The sequence below is a fragment of the Pocillopora verrucosa genome, chromosome 1 (genome assembly GCF_036669915.1).
Source record: "Pocillopora verrucosa isolate sample1 chromosome 1, ASM3666991v2, whole genome shotgun sequence".
Lineage (NCBI taxonomy): Eukaryota > Metazoa > Cnidaria > Anthozoa > Scleractinia > Pocilloporidae > Pocillopora > Pocillopora verrucosa.
The window spans coordinates 13,408,831-13,426,112 of record NC_089312.1 but is presented as its reverse complement, the minus strand read 5'-3'; the positions used below and the strand labels follow the sequence as shown (position 1 = coordinate 13,426,112).

Genomic DNA, 17,282 nt, shown 5'->3' with positions numbered 1-17,282 from the left:
TCTTCGCATATTAATTAATCGTTTTTGAAGAAAACATTGTCTTGACAATCCTTACCAAACTAGTTCCGTTGTTTTTCCAAAAGTGCGTATGCACTTTTTATTCTTACGGGCTCTCAAATAGACAGGTGTCAGTTTGTGACAGATACTTGTGAAAATAATGTTCAAAGTTTGTTTGGAAGCCTTTTAAATCACCTTTATTATTACGCAAATGAAAATGTTTTGGTGAAGCTTCTCTCTTCAATTTGCATAACCTCTATTTTAAGTACCATTTACTCGGTCAAAAATTGTTAAGTTTATGGAAGATCTTGCCGCAATTAAAGCCCTACATCATTCGGGTTCTTTTGGAAAGAATTTCGTAAAGTTTACTGAAAAAAATAAAAATGTTATTTACCAGCCTAGGTCAGTCCGTATTGGGAAAAATTGTGCCCTGTGTCTTGAGTACCGCCCTTGGCCTATGTGAAATCAAATCCCTTAAATTGAGAGCAATCAAAGCCCGGACTTGTTAACGCAATATTTGTTACAATGTGTCTCAGGCAATAAACCAAATTGGAAATCCGACATTAGGGAGCTTTCACTTGGGCAGAAGCTATTTCAACTAATTCTTTGTTTTTCTTTTCGTCTAAAACTCATGGTGACTTATTCGTTATGAATAATAATAAATTCTTCCTAAAAAATGATGAAAACCTAGAACAACAAACTTTTCGATTTACTGCCTGACTATATGAGGGTCGAAGGTAAAGGCTCTGTGCATCTTCATTGGTACCTGACTGCAAGATTCCCACAAATTTGAGTTGTAACCATTTGGCGCATTAGATCATTTTTTTCAAACGCTATGTTGAGATTATGGTTCAATTTCACCCGTAGTTTAGCAAATTTCACCATCCCTCACTTAAATATCCGTCAATAACGAAGGAAAATAACCTTTAAAAGAAGGGTTAAATTAATCCGCAAAAATAACACTTAAAAGTTCTAATCTACATAAAGTCCCGATGATCAAAGTTTTGAATGTTAGCCATGTCAGAGAAGGCTGCATATCGTGCCCCATCCATGTCCCTAGCTAACTGATTGTCAGATCTCAGCTGATGATTATGGCCTCCGATTCTCGAGCCGCATTCTGGACACTTGCCCTCTTCCATTGCTCCACCACATTCTGTAATGCAGTAAATGTGACCTTAAAGAATAAGCGAAACAAAAAAAAGGAGTTTAAAGAAAAGTATTTTAGATGTTACGAGTTTCCGTGTCTTGTGATCTGAAGAAACCGATTGGACGCCTTACGCGCCTGGTGCACTGATGAGGTCTCCCTTTGGAAGCTTGGTCACCATTCGGTTCCTTACAAAACAAATTTAAGGCCAAGCTTTTCACATCTATCAATCTGCCCACGTGAGAAAATTAAGAAGGAATGACTTAATGTTCACTTCTTTTCAGCCCTTCCTCTGTTCAAAATTTAGCTGTGATCAAAAGAAACAACCTGAGAAATTCTTCCATGTCTCCCATTAAGGTTTCCCAGGAAGATTAAGAAAATTTCAAGGAAAGTTCATAGGGCTAAAATTGTGTTGTACAAACTCACCATTTGGACACTTGAACCAGTGTCCCTGTGCCATTCCCATGGCCTTCACAATCAGATCTTTTTCTTCTCTTGTAACCGTCTGGTAGTAAACATCGAGATTTTGGTTGCGTCTGATCCGTTTGATTCGAGACATGTATACCTCTCGATACCTTTGTTCTGAAAAGGTCAGTTAAGTAGATATCTTTTAATTTTTCCACTTTTCATCCACTCCCATTGCCGTATTTTAACAAAAAACTTAGCAATAGTTTTCGTGTTATGTAAGAAAAGAAACGAATGGAAAAAAAACTCATCTTCGCTAAAGTTTCTGGGAAAGTACAACTGTGGTCAAATGAGTAATTAAGTCACTCAAACTGCAAATCACACTTTCGTGGCTACCCCATTTCCTCTTTTCTGTGTTGTCCCATGAGCAGCGTCCAGTCAATATTTTACCGAGTTTGGGAAGGAAAAATGCTCAGTGGGCAAAGTTTTCCAGCCCAGTAAATAAGCTTGTTTGAAATGGTGCAAGGCTTTTACGTGGTGACGAGAAAACAAGAATAAATTAGTTGAATGAAAAGCGCCCGTCGATACCGTGGGGATTAAGAGTGCCCATTTTCGAAGATAATTTATTTTTTCTATAGTTTTGCGACTTTCCGAACTGCCTAGATGTAGGGAAAGGCCGCAAATTGCCATATGCTACTGTAAATGATTAGGGAGATTTAAGTATCTAGCGACTGGTTTGAATGTGTCCTTGTCATTTCTTTCCACGTCGCGAAGATGTTCTCGGAATCGGTCACCTAGTCGTCTTCCTGTTTCACCAATGTATAACTTTTTGCAACAAGTGCAAGTTATGCAGTAATCAATGATCTTAATGAATCTCTCGGATCCCGACATTTCCTGTACGTTATGAATGAAAGGACAAGTTTTGCATCGTGAGCGAGCGCATTTGAAAGTTCCGGGTTGGTCATTGGTTTGAAATGAACTCCTGACTAAAAAGTTGTTTGAATGAAATTAGTGGAGGTTGCGAGAAGATAGTACCAGTCTCTGAATCGTTTTGGAGTAATTTAAAGTTTTTAAGAATGATAGATTTAACTGCGTGGTTGTGAGGGTGGAAAGTGAGAGTGAATGTTATGCGACTATGTGAATCTGTAGGTTTGTAGTAAACACTAGTACATGTACCGTTGAAATTTTGATGTCTAGGAAAGCCAAAGAAGTGTCGGAAATTTCCCAGGTATATCTAAGAGCCAGGTGAGGAATTGGCGGTTGTGAATCGAGTGAGCTCCTCTCTGGTAGAGGAGGTAGCGCCGATGCACTCGTCAATGTAGCGGCCGGAGAGTTCAAGTTTGTGGCCGTGGTATTGACTAAAAACTTGGTGTTCCATAAAACCTACGGAAAGATTGGCGTAGCTGGGTCGCATTTTAGTGCCTATGGCTACACCATTAGTTTGTTTGTAGTAGCTGCCACCGAATGAAAAGCAATTGAGTGTAAGTACTACTTTGGCTAGACGGAGTAGTGTTTCAGAGCTAGGTTCTTTAACAGTGCGTTGATCGAAAAAATGTTTGAAGACCCGGAGACCTTCGTCATTGGGAATGACTGTATAAAGAGATGTAATATCCATGGTGAAAATAAGTTAGTTTTGGCCTAGGAAATTAAAGTCATAAAAAAAGTCAAAAATCTTTAAATTTTTGGAACAAAAATTTATCTTCCAAATCGGCACTCTTAATCCCAACGGTATCAACGAGCTCTTTTCATTCGACATATTCATTCTTGTTTTCTCATCACCTTATTCCCACCAATAGCGAAGCTCCATTTTCTGCATAGGAACCCATACACAACCCACAATTCCTCCAATCGCTCTGACGAAGAGCTAACGCTCGAAACATCAGCCTTTAAACTCTCTACGGTGGCCAATTTACGTTATCAACTCAGTCGATAACACTAAATTACCCTGTTATGGCTATTATGTTTTGAAACTTGAAACGCTAGTCTACGATTCAATAAAACGCTTTACACTTCTACCATCGTTCGCAAATTTCGGTATAAGAAGCAAAGAAAAAGGTTTCATATTTCAGAGAGACATGAAATCGTTCCAAAATTTGAATTCTCTTGCTGAGCCCTTACCAATTTTCTTTTCAGAATCCAATGCTCTTTCAACATAACCTAACTCTGTGGTGTCGGTTGGTCCTAATGTTTTGCCCCGATTGTTAAGCTGCATTTTAAGCATTTTGAAGTCGACAAGAAGCTGTGTCCTGTACATTTCTTCGTTGAGCTCTTCCAGTTCTTGGTCGCTGAAGCGAACCCGAGTCTTCATCACGCGGTTTCGGAGCTTATCGATGACATCGTCTAATTCTTTCTTCGTTTCCAACAAGGGATAGCCAGATAAAAATCTGTTCGCTCTCCCCTCTTCCGCCTCTTTTACCTTTTCGATGTTATCTTTAAGAGTCTGAAGGAATATTAACAAGTTGATCTGATTCTCACATACATTCACTTGTTCATCCGTCAGATTCTTAAAGGCGAGGTATTTTGCAATTTTTTCCCGGTCTTCAGGGAACTGATGAATCTTCTGCACATTTTCCCTCGGAATCGATACTTTGAGTTCCCGCTGGCTTTTACTGAGTAAAATTTTCTGTTTTATCTTTGCGAAGTCCGCGAGCATCTTCTTGATAATGTTGCCATATCTTAAACTGGTACGAATCGGAACCCTACACTTTGGGCAGAGCTTAAGTTGAACGTCAACAGGCTTCCCATCCTGCGCAACGTCGGCCTGATCCATCCACTGATCCATCATTTCCACTTCAAACACGTGACCACAGTCCGCCAGTTCAACGAATCGAGCGTTTGGTTCGTCTTCGGTACCGAAAAAGATCTCTGTGACCTCGTCCTTATGACACTCTCGGCACTTCTTTGGACACGGTTCCCCACAGAGACCAATGCAAGGATGAAGGCATCGAAGGCGCTTTGGACATGGCCTGTTGCATCGAGGGCGATCACACAACTCACCGCATAATTTCATGCACTCGTAATGTGGGCAATGCCAAACGCAACTCTCGTTACATGGCTCGCAGGGGTCGCCACATTTCTTCTTGCATTTGCTGTGCTTGCAGCTGTTACCACACTTTTCCTTGCATGGCGGACAGTTCTTGGTGCAGGGTTCAGAGCAGTTATGTCCGCAAAACAGTGTGCGGCCACACAATGCCTTACAAGGTTGGTGAACTCGACCGCGTAAACAATCACTGCAATTACCTGCACAGAATGTGAAAACATTGAGTAAGAACTTAAAACAATACTTCTGTCTTCAAATTTCAAATTGGAGGATTGTTACCGGGATTAAGCATATAATATAAATTCTCCATTTCAAATTGTTTCATAATTTTCTATATTCTTTCATCAGTCTTAAACCCGTTTTAACTCCCTCAGTAATCATTTTATTTCTTTTCAATCCCGAGTCCGAAAAAATAGAAATAAACATTTAAATTTTACCCTTAAAAGGTTCATTTTTAGTAAGTTTCATCAGCATGGGTATTCAAAATATTTAGGCCATGTTTCAGAAAGACTTGAAAATGAAACCTCTTAATTCTGACTTGACTTTAAAAAAAATGCCCGCCTTCTCAACGGGTATAAAAGTATGTAGAACTCGCACTTACCACCACAGGGGTGTTCACAGTTTAAAGTCACACCACAAGGTGCCTTACATGGACTGTACCGTGGATTCACATGGCATTCGACTTCGTTTTCATGTCCACACGCCCATTTTTTCTTAGTAACAGCAGTGCACTTCTCAGTACACTCTTCAAAGCACTTATTGGCGCATTTATGGCCACAGAGCAGAAACTTGGAACAAGGTGACTGGCACTGAGCCTCAGAACGATGTTTAGAGCAAGGTACGTTCTGGATGTGACCGCATGGTAGACGTTTCATCACAAGCTCCATGCAAGGCCCACAATCTTGATAGCATCTCCTGCGACACTTGTGATTCCGACTACAGATAGTTTTAGCACATGGTTTTTTACACTGGTATTCCTTGTGCTCTGGGTCTGTTGGATGACACACCATCTCGCAAACGTGACCACACTCGAGTCTTGCCGAGCATGGAACAGTGCAGCCTCCCTCTGGTGCTTTCTTGAAGTCCTCAGCGCGTGATGCTTCTATCACGTTTTGGGGATGGTTCTGGCACGTAAGTAGCAAAGCATCTCCCACATTGCCGCGCTGACGCATGTCGTTCATTATGTTTTTCCATAATTGACTCTTTGTTTCTAAAAGACTGATGTTACCGATGCAGAAAAACCCTTTCTTTGCCCGTGAGAGTGCCACACAAACCCTGTTTTCTGTCTGCAGGAAACCAATTTTACCTTCTTCGTTGCTTCGAACGAGAGATAGAAGAATGATGTCGTTTTCTTCTCCTTGGAAGTTATCCACTGCGCAGACTCGAACTCCATGGAAAAAATCTTTGGGCATTTCTTTTTTGAGCTGTATTAGCTGCCCGGTGTAGGCTGTAAGGACTGTGATTTGCTCTCTTTGGTAGCCTTGAAGAATAAAATAGCGACAAAGGGCAGCAAGGAATTTGGCTTCGTGTTCATTTGACCTGCTCCTTCCCTCCTCCAAAAAATCCTGCGTGAAAAGAAAAGAATGGGTGAATGTTAAATAACAAAAAAAATTTGTATATCAAACGCTCCCTTCAAACGCGTTATGAACCTTGATTCTCCGGCAGTAAGACAGGGCGCCGGCCTCAGAAGCCTGAGAGTATACCCTCGTGATCAAATTCAGTAGAGGGTTAAATCCTGCGAACCGATGTTTTAATTTTTCAGATGAGGCATATACACCTGTACAAATAAAGTATTCAATTTAAACCCCATTTAAGTTGTCACTATTTGCATAATTATAATAGTGCTCCAATTCCTCTCGATATTTTGACATCATTGTTTTGAGCGCATTTTTTCCATTGTCACACGCTCAAAATAAATACAAATTTTCTTTATTAGCGTAACTGTTAATCTAAGAGAGCTCATATAAAAAATCGCTCACTCACCTCACTCTGAGCGTGGTCAACAAAATACATATTGCGAGCCACCCCCTTGATATTCTCAAAATTCATAACTGATTCGTGGTTCTCCAATTTTGGATCGAAGTAGATATGCTCCAGCATTTTAGAAATTTCAGGTCTCATTCGATGCTGTAATTTCAATCGTTCAAAGGGCATTCCATTCTTCACCATTCTCTCGAAGAGTGACACTTCCAATTGGTAATCCTTGGCGAGTTCGTAGACCGTAGGGTTAGGGCGGAGCTGCTGATGATCGCCAATCAGAATCAAGTGTTGGCATCCGGGAGTTAGCGATGTGACAATGTGTGACTCCAATACTTCTGCGGCTTCTTCTACAATCGTTATACGTGGACGCAGTCTTTGCAAAAGTTTACGATACTTTGCAGCGCCTGAAATACAAGATCAAACGATCTCTACATGTCTACATGATATTCACAAAAGTCTAAATTTATCTTAACGTCACCCTCGCATACTGATGACCTTTGAAAACTGCTGTGAGTAAGGCTTACTTAGAGAGTGTTGGGAAACATCTCGTGGAAGTATTATAAGACACAGCTCACGTTCCGCGTTAATACTTAGGAAATGGAAATGCACTTACTTCAGAAATTAGCTGTTAACCATTGAAGATCCATTCGTGACTTGTTACCTTACTCATAATATGATTTACTAGATATACACTATTTTTGCATGGCTATAATTAAACTAAAAATCTGCTCCATAGATGTTGAAGTTACCTGAACTTATTCAAAACGTTACGGTAACCTTAGCAATGTGTTACTGCAATCTCAGCAATTAGTCAGTGTCCTTCAAAAATTACTGGTTTTGAATAATTTTGATGCTTTTTTTTCTTTCTTCTTCTGGCATTTGTAATTTATATACATACATACATACATATATAAATATTATGAGAGGAAAAAAGGACGCAACTACATTTCCCGACAAGCCTGTTTCGTGAATCGCTTCACTCTTCATTAAACCCCTGAAGAGTGAAGCGATTCACGAAACAGGCTTGTCGGGAAATGTAGTTGCGTCCTTTTTTCCTCTCATAATATTTATTCTGCTCTGCTTCAACGTATTGAGCACTGTTCCACACGAAAATCGACTTGCAGACTTCCTACATACATACATATATATATATATATATATATATATATATATATATATATATATGTAAATATAATGCTCAGAACCGAAACCACAGACATAAAGTATACGACGAAGTCGTTAACTTGTAGCTAAAATTATTATACATTAGACTTACTATGAGAATTGTGATTGGTCGAGAGCTAATATTCAGTACACAATAGCGTGTGAAGTTGACGTGATGACCCAATTTCTGCAGCAGATATCATGTCGAATTCAATGTCTACCTAGTTTCGTAGCCCTCATTCGTTTAGTGTTCTCAAACTACTGCAAACTCAGAGGGAAGTGCCTTCTCTAGCAGATTGTTTAAAAATGTATATATCAAGAATAAAGCCATCGGATTCGGCAGATAACTCAAACTTCGGCATTGATAATTCATGATATCATGCTCACTTCAATCTTCACTTCCAATCATTGCTAATTGTTGCACAGTCTTTCTCTAAGCACAACTTTGTATCACTGGATAAATTACTAGCAAGAGCCACAAAACTTACCTGTAGTTGTCATGCCCACGACATCAGCATTCTTGAGTATCTCAAAATCTTCCATATTTCTTACATCCTTCAGTCGCTTAGCTCCTTCTTCAAATTTCTCTTGGAACGTCGAGACAGTGCGACGGTAACCCTCCGCCAAATCCGTCAGCCATCGGCGATACAGGCGCCAACGATCTTTGAGGCGCAAACTCCAGACATTTTGAACCTGGGTTAATCAACAACATATAAGTTTTTCAACTCAGCTTCGTTATTTCTTTATAGAAGAAGAAGGTTGATGAGTGTCATGTTATATTTACTAATTTCCTTGACTGTTTAGCTCACTGAAAATGCTCAATAATAGATAAAATATTCTTTTTAGATCAGTGCATTCATTGCAATCAAAGTTCTCATCGATAAAGTTTAGTAACAAACTGAGGCAGGCCAAAGTTGATATAGCAATTCACTCTTAACTGGGTATATAATTTGGAGCTTGTCATAGATTTAAATTAGTCGTAGAGCGACGAAATCAATTGAGTGTCGAAAGTATTTCGGGATCGGGTTTGCTTTACTTTGCTCCGTGACCGGCCAAAAAAAACTGCGCCACTCTATCAACTAATCAGATGCAAAACTAGCGACAATCACGAGTTGATAGTCCCCGTTTTCCTACGCTATAGGCATTTTGCTGCTTTCTAATGTGAGTTCTCTCATTGGCTCTTCATGGTATTTTCCCTTCTCCTGATTGGCTATTGTAATTACTTTGGATTTGATTTTACAACACTCGATCGAAAAGCGCTATAATAATGACCACGTCTTCTAGGTCTTTAATGAATATCAACTCATACTGATCGAGGACGAAAATGCTCACCGCTCTTGCTGTCGCAGCTTGCATGACATCTTTCTTGCTCAGTTCGAGAACCATATTCCTTTTCAATTTCTTTTTAAGTTTTTCAGGATTCTGAATTTGCCACCCTCCTTCAGCTCCTTTGGTGAAAGCAAACGGGTCCGCGACTTTCAAATTTCCACTTCCCGGCATTACTTTGGAACCGTACACTCTGATGTCATCAATGTCTAGGACCCTCTGGCCCTGGATAACATCCGCTTCATACAACACATCTGGGTTTTCATTTTCCTCTTCTTCCTCCTCTACTTCCTCTGCTTCTGCTTCTGCTCCTGCTCTTACCACATCTAAACATAGAACAAAAAGGAAAATATACCCCTATTCTTACAAAAGTGTTTAAGGTTGGCCTTTCGCCACCAAGCTCCGCAACCACTTGCGATTCTGGAAGTGCAGACCCTGTTAACATTTCTGTGTATTAATCAATACACTTGCTAAGAGATGGTCTGCTGTTATCGCATAGGAATGTGGATCGAGAAGCCGGGTTTGGCCCTGGAAAGGTTACTATGAGCACTTGAGCGAGATGCTTGGCTCCCCCCGTCCAATATTATAAAGGGCTATCAACAAGCTGTCTGGGAAACACGAAGGAATACTGGGGGTAACTAGTGATGGAATAACAGCCCACCCAAGAAGAGTAACAATCAGTCCAAACCTCTAGCTATGGAACCGGAATACGTCCTGGCAGAATGGGCTATTCGACCATTATCAGGAAAGCTTTGGGAAAAGGAAGTTGAAGTTCAGATGCAAAGATTTATCTTCTCGCTCTAATGAAGTCAAAACAAATCCAATTTACCTTGCGCAACAATTCCACCAATAGTCATAATACTTTCTTTTGCGAGAGGTTCTGCAAATATGCGAAGATTCGCGACTCTTCCTCGAAAGCATCGTGCATTTCCAGCGTTTTCTAAGGCTCCAATCCTGATACAAAACTGAGTTGCAAGTTCCTGTTTCCTGCCAAGATACTTAGCTTCCACTTCGTTCCCATCATGCCATAAGCGTGCGATGCCGGTTTCATGATCATAAGATGCTCCAATGAAGTTCCATGAATTCATATTAAACACAGCTTTCGCAAGAGCGGGCGGATGAGTTATGTCTCTCCACACAAACCGTGCTGAGAGAATCCCTTTCCCATCGATTACACCTTCTTGACAAATTTGGAGTCCCAAGCCATCCTCGTGAAAACTCAGGATTGATCCTCTGTTTCCGGTTGGGAACACGTGCAATAGAAGCGTGATTGACGTTCTGGTGTCTAGGTCACTTCCGGGATGGTTTGGAACCATCACAAATGAGTTAGGTGCTCCTGACAGTTGCAAGGAACTATTCTCACCCGAGGACCATGTGACGTTATTAAGGACGGCTAAATTAGCCCGAGAAACTAGTTCCAGTCCAGCGCTTTGCTTGTTGAGCGGGAGAAAAGCAACGGGCTGTAAAGCTGGGGAAAGAAATGAAGTAACATATGTTGAAAGTATTCTGAATTTCATTGCATCTTTAGAGCTAATTTTGGCATTTTACTCTCTAAAATTAACTACTGTTGGTATTCCTTCTGACGCATATTCATATTATTGTGAGCCTAATAGAATACAATCCTTGAACCTATCAATGAAACCTTTACAATAGCGACTACATGTTCATCGATGTTTACACGATAACAGTGAGCATTTTCTAGATGTCGCTACAGTTGCGGTAGCGGAAAGGGCTCTTTTTACACATGCAGACTCGAAAGTAACTCAAAATGTCGTTACCTCCTTGTCCAGGATCAGCGTTAAGAGATAGCTGCAGCCAATACAACATGGCGCTTTCCTTGTGTCCGCCTCTACCCGCAAAAACTTGTCTTAAAGAATCGTAATGTGCACCGGTCATGCTGGGGACGCGTTGATGCAAGGCGTCTTCGTGCAGCACGTTTTCATAGCATTTCTTCAGATCCTCAGCAGCCCCTTGCAGCTTTGTCGTGGTGTGATCCATTTCTTGATGAGCATCGTAGTAAGCCCTTCTGATGTGCAAGGGAGCTTTTTTATCCTGTCCGGTACACAGTAAAGAAAAAAAAATAAGGGTGTTAGTGTTTCCATTTTATTCCAAAGCAGTAAGAAAGCATTTCGGGTTCAGTAAGTGTAACTGCGACAGGTTTGCAAGCGGCAAAAATGCTTGGTTAGGTTATCCACATTTGTAAAGTTAGTGTTCACCTACATATCCTAAGTGACGAATATCATGAGTCGAGCGATGTAATTGATTTTCTGGAACTAAGCGACTGATTAAACAAACGATCGGAAACGATGCACCATTGCTCACTTCACCACAACTACGCAGACAAGAAAAACAATCACACAATTCTGCCATATGTTGGATCTTCACCTTATGCATGCGATGTTTCAACTCTGACAGACTACACGCCTTCATAATCTCACTCTGACTTCGACCTCCAATCCGCACAATCCCCTCAGAATGAAACTTGTGGATCCCTTCCAGAAACTGGTCGAGTGCGTGGTTCGTGTAACAGACAACAAGAAATGGGCGACGCTCCGATACCAGAGGGGCAACGTCACGTTCGTCATCAAGAAATTCAGTACCAGTGTCCCACTTCAACTTGTTGTGCAACAAAACATTAGCGATCTAAAATGAACAATTGAAAAAAAAAGATAAATGAAAATAAATTTGTAATTGCTCTCTTCAGAATTAAACATTTTCAGGACCGACCAAACTGACACATAAACACTATTACTTGAGACAAACAATGAATGGTTCAAATGTTCAGAAGGTGAGTCAACCGGATCTTTATGGGGCCTGGAAGTAAGCTCTGCGAAATCAGCGGCATCTCTTGCTACTTCACTGTTCAAACCGCTGGTCATACAAGAAGGTACGCAGGCCCGACCGAAACTCAACTTTTGCATCATTTTAAAGATATAACAATAAAACCGAGGTGTATGGTTTACTTTACACTTGGTAAATATATTTATATTACTTATTCAACCAAAAATAAAAAAATTAATATTGCGACGTCCAACCCGGGCCAAGAATATTTTCTGTGAGTCTTCATTATTGTTGGTATGGCTTGCACTTACCGTGTTTTTTTGAAAATTAATTTGATTAAAGTATGAACAAATGAATGAGGTCTCTAGGGAGATTTTTATTGTGTCAGTTGTTGTTGTTGTTGTTGATTTGGTTTCGGTCATCTCTAGAGTTACCCTTTTCCTGGTTAATCACACACGGCTAAAGAACAACTTTATGACAAGAAAAAAATAGGAAATTCAGTCGAGGACTCGATAACAGTTCAAAAGGGTTACTCTACCTTCAGACCGATATACGTCTTTCCAGTGCCCGGTGGTCCTTGAATAACCGCGAATTCTTGTGTCAGAGCCATCTGCAAAGCCCTGTACTGAGAGTTATCTAGTTCCAGATCTTCGGCTGATGGCCAGTGAGCAAGGCGCAGAAGTGGCACATCAGTTCCTACAATTCAAAATAAAGGAATTCATGGTAAATTGTATTTGTATACCAATGTTAGAGAATACTGAGGACAGCATACAGCTGATAACGCCTTATTTTTGTACATCAGTATGAAACAGTAGACTAACCTCTACGCACGTCATCCCTCACACTCAAGCCCGCTAGTCGTGCCCTCATTTCACTTAGTGGATTCTTGCTGTTAAAAAAAAAAGTAATCGGTATAGTTTACTATTCAAATGGAGGGGCATGTATTTGTTATACCAGCTACTTTCTTATATGTCAAAGAATCTCGACTGGCCATCAAAACTAGCAATGTCCGCTGTGTTCCCTCACTTTGCATCAATGTCACATAACAGATCATAAAAGCTCTCATTCTGAATAGTCGTCAATGTGGTCTTTAGAACTTGGCCAATTAGCGACAATATCCACAATGCACCTCTTTCCTGAGACTCGTCATCTCCCCTTCACAAGTATCACCAGTCTCAATTCTGTCCGTTTGTTGGCTCCCTCATCAATGTACTTTTATAAACACCAACTTATTTCTCAGTCTAACAACATACCTTCCAGTGCTGCCACTGTTGTTTCCTTTCTTCATAATCGGCGTCAGATCAAATGTCACTCGTCCTCTTAACCTGTTTCTCAGGTAAGCCGGTGCCTCAACATGTTTTTGGCAATTAACGATGTATCTCTGCGTTGAAGCAAAGGAAAAAGAAACATTTTTGTTGACGTTATTATGAAAATTACAACAAAGTATCGAGATTGTGAAGGACCGTGTTTATATTCATTTCTTTAGAAGCATTCTTCAGCATAGTGCTGTGAGAGGGACAGTCATAGAAGGCAGCAACATCACAGGATTTTAGGACACTTTCTTGTAGCGTAATTGATGAACGATAGATGACAAGAATTCCCAGAGTGTGGATAAAAATGCTTGAAAAATAGACTGATTGCAAAAGGTAACTGACAGTGCTACTTATCATCAATTCATTTTCTTTCCTCTGATCTTCGTGTTTGACATAAAATCCTGAATTACAGCGTAAGAAACCATAATGATAATAAGATATTTTATCATGTGATCATACGTTACCTGTAAGGGCAGCTGATGTGGCTGAACTTCTTTTAACCCCTCAAGGATATGACGATATGCTTCAAAGTACACAGTGCTCTCTACCATCTGATACACGTCACCCTCTTCAAGTCTCACATTATCAGATAGTTTGATGAATTGAATATCTACTATACCCTACAGAAAAACAAGCAGTTATTACTGGATAAAAGATTAACAGAATGTTGATAGACTTCGATGAGAGAACCAATCAGATTTGATATACTATGATAGACGATGATGATGATGATGATGATGATGAGGGCTGAGTTACATGATATCTGATGTCTACCAAACATGAGATACTAAATTCAGTCACCTGTTTTAAATCTTTGAGATCTCGATTGGCCACGGTTGCAAGCACAAAACTGTCAAACTTGTCCTTAGATAGACACATCAGTGAGCCAAAGATAAGCCGCTTGCTGTTTTCCCAACGTACTTTCCTTAGATTTGTGTTGTCAAACTTTACTTTGTACTGGAGTCCGTTCGAGGTACATACGGGGTACAGCAACTGGACGTCTTTATACACCCGTATGTCCTGTAGAGCACCAATCTTAGCGGAGCCAATACGTTCTAATAACTTGGCAATCCCTTCACGAAGGGGTCTCACGAAGTCTTCACGAAGGAGCCGAAATTGCACATCCAAATAATGTTCCGCATCGTGATAGCTCCCGTCGACTTTGTTCCTTCTGAGGAAGGGTCTCTCTCCAGTCAAAATGTCTTCCTGAGTCGGAATAACACTGAGATCTCGGAAATCATCGGGCGGGTTTAAGTCATCGTTCTCACCGGCTAGAAATTAAAAAAATGACAATCAGCATAAAGAATATTTTACTCTTTAGCGATTAAACTACGCATCTCTCACCATTTCTCCGTACTCTTCCTCTGCCTTGTCGCCTCTCTTCATCTTTTCTTTTCAGTTCGGAAGCCTTCTCTGTTTTCAATTTCATCAGTTCACCTACTTCATTCATCAGGTTTACGTCTTCCAAATTTCCTGTTTCAGACAATACCATAGCTCCACAATACAGATCGGGTATTGGTAAATCGGCGTATGCATTTGGGAATCTTCGTAGCAGTTCATTCATTACTTTTATCACATTTTTTAAAAATTCTGTTACGTCAGAAGGTGACATTCTGCTTGCGGACAAGCTGTTGAGACGCTGTCTCAAATGTAAGTTGAGAAATAAAGACCCTGGCAGTAGGTTAAGCAGCTTAATAAGATACTCCTTCGAGCTGCAATCGCATGCTTTGCTGAGAATGCTTACAGTCAAGACAGTAACGTCCTCTGTCATTGGAGTCTGCTCTTGCAATAAAAATTCAGAGGCCGGAAAGCATCGACTTGATGTCAAATCGAGGACAATTTCATCTGGAGTCTTGTTCTCTAAGTCTTTTAGTGCTTTGAATCCAAGCCTTATCGGACGGCGTGTTTCCGTATCACCATAAGCACCACGCCCTCCTCTGCCCCCTCCCCTTGCACCCCCTCTACCGCCTCTCCAAGGACGTCCTCTGCCACCTCTAGCTCCCCTGCCACCACCACTTCTATAGCTCCGGTTCCCCACAAAGTCTTCCATGGAGTGTCTCGATTTCCTCAGTCAGTTAAGGATATTTCAGAACCTTTTGAAGCCAGCACTTCTTTTACTTGACCATGTTTAGCTGAAAATGTGTAGAGCAGATAAGTATCTTGAACATTATTATGCTTCATGAATTACTTTGACCATGTGATTTAACATTAGTAAAAGAAAAGGTTAATGTAAAACTCTTGGAACAAATGATTCATTTTAAATGTGAATTTAAAACATTAACCTTTAAGATTAAATTAAATCGCCTTCACTTCAGTTCATGAAATTTCACTGACCAGCTGTACATGAAGTGAGTGGATAACTTCATCACATCCTTATCAGCAGTATGTATTGGTAAACAAGAAAACAAGAGGCATCACCTAGCGACATGGTTTCACTTGTCTTTTAAAATAATTTCAGTTGATCCCATCTCCATGCATTATACCAGTTGCCTGAAGTAATTTTAGGCTGTGTAATAAAACGGAGAGGTGTAAAGGCAAATGTGACTGATCCAGAGCAGAATGACATATGCGATATAAAGTGGGGCAATGTGCGATAAATTACGTAAACTATACCATATTCACAGAAAATGCTTCAGAGGTTGTTCAAAGTCTATTTTAGAGAGGTAAATTCCCAGACTTTGTCCCGTGACAGTGACTGACGAAAATAGAAATGTAAATAAGAACACTGAGTGATACAACGTAAAGTTGATCGCTGACTGTACAGCTTTTATGTCTCTGGAACACTCAAAATAGCTGCACAACCGCTATCAAAGCTTTCAAATTCTTGAAATACTTTTTTTTAAGGTTACTTACCTTAAAGTGACGTTGAATTTGTGAAATGATTAATTTAAATTAGAATTATTGATCTTATTTTCTTGAATTTGACAATTTTTTGACGAGTTTTGCGATTTTCTTGGAATTACAACATCGCGTGACATTAGACACATTAGAAACAACATAACATTTGGTCAAGAAAGTGAAAAAGGGAGAACAAATTTACGGAGTATGTCACTAGAGGCATGGAGCCAGCAACCTGCAGCTACAGACCCGTCTCTGGCATACGCACGTTATCGTGACAACTGCCATTCTCACCCGAGAAGGAGACATTATGCAATCGAATCGTTATGAATTTCACTCGCTTGAAGTGAAGCGAACTAATGCAGTCAAGTGAATACTCAAGCGAAACTATTCGCCTGTAGACAGACCTAACGCCAAATCTAGCATCCTTTCTTAAAGGATTTCTCTCTCCTGCTTTGCATTTCCGCAACTGAGGGGGTTTGCTTAGGAACAAGGTACAGAAGCACTACCGGAGAAAATAGAAAGCAAAATATACACACAATCGCTTTCAGGTCGCTGAAGAAACGTAATCCCGTTCACAAAACCATCGAAAAATCTCAAACCATCGATAAATCTCGAAATTTCAACCGCATGGTATTGAATAATGCTTCATCAGCTTTCCTTTTGACTTCCGTGTAAGCAATCGTGCTTCTAACGACCCCGTTCGTTTCTTCATAGGCGACAAATAAATTAGAATTTGCCCTTTTTTCACTGCTACGGCCCTTTACCAGAGACATCACACAACACCTTTCTTTTTGTTTAAGTCTCGTATGCGCGCCGAATCGAATCAAAGACAGGTAAATGTTTACAATGTGATCCAAGTCAATCGAGTTCGATAAAAATTACCTTTCGTTCCTTGATGATACCAGTTTCAAGCAAGGACTAAGAGCTCCCAGCCAGATGTAAAGACCACAGTTGTTTCAAACAGTATCAATGCGAAAACACGAACATCATAAACCTTTGAAATAAAACTGATCTAATCGAAACACACTGAGTTTTCCGGGAAAAACCAGTTTGATTGCATTCATATATGGACCGCTATCCAATGAAATGATAGTTGGTCATTCGGGGAAACCGAATATTTGCTTCTGAGAAAAGGGTTTTTTCCCTTTTATGTCTTTCATGCATAATTAACTAAAAGCTTCCGGTTTGTCCCAAGAAAAACAAAAATATGAATGAACCTTCTGAACCTTAGGCGCCCATCGTAACCAGCTTTTTGAATGCAATCGAGATTTGCAAGAGGATAATTTGTAAG

General features: G+C 40.3%; 1 protein-coding gene across 2 annotated transcripts; it reads right to left on the bottom strand.

The window, feature by feature from the left end:
- Positions 1–167: 167 nt before the first annotated feature.
- Positions 168–17,061, bottom strand: LOC131786298 (NFX1-type zinc finger-containing protein 1). 2 transcript variants are annotated; one of them, XM_059103338.2, is made up of 17 exons: positions 16,874–17,061; positions 14,495–15,282; positions 13,952–14,421; positions 13,615–13,770; positions 13,091–13,218; positions 12,659–12,726; positions 12,376–12,533; positions 11,442–11,699; positions 10,835–11,108; positions 9,886–10,524; positions 9,063–9,382; positions 8,219–8,423; positions 6,570–6,970; positions 5,188–6,151; positions 3,665–4,786; positions 1,568–1,723; positions 168–1,171 (listed from the first exon to the last, which is right to left on the bottom strand). In XM_059103338.2, the coding sequence occupies exons 2-17, from the start codon at positions 15,198–15,200 to the stop codon at positions 975–977; spliced, it is 6,222 nt and encodes a 2,073-aa protein (XP_058959321.2). In that variant the 5' UTR covers positions 15,201–15,282; positions 16,874–17,061; the 3' UTR covers positions 168–974. The 2 variants fall into 2 exon arrangements, with proteins under 2 accessions (XP_058959321.2, XP_066021225.1); XM_066165128.1 differs by lacking the exon at positions 16,874–17,061 and adding an exon at positions 15,569–15,701.
- Positions 17,062–17,282: the final 221 nt, after the last annotated feature.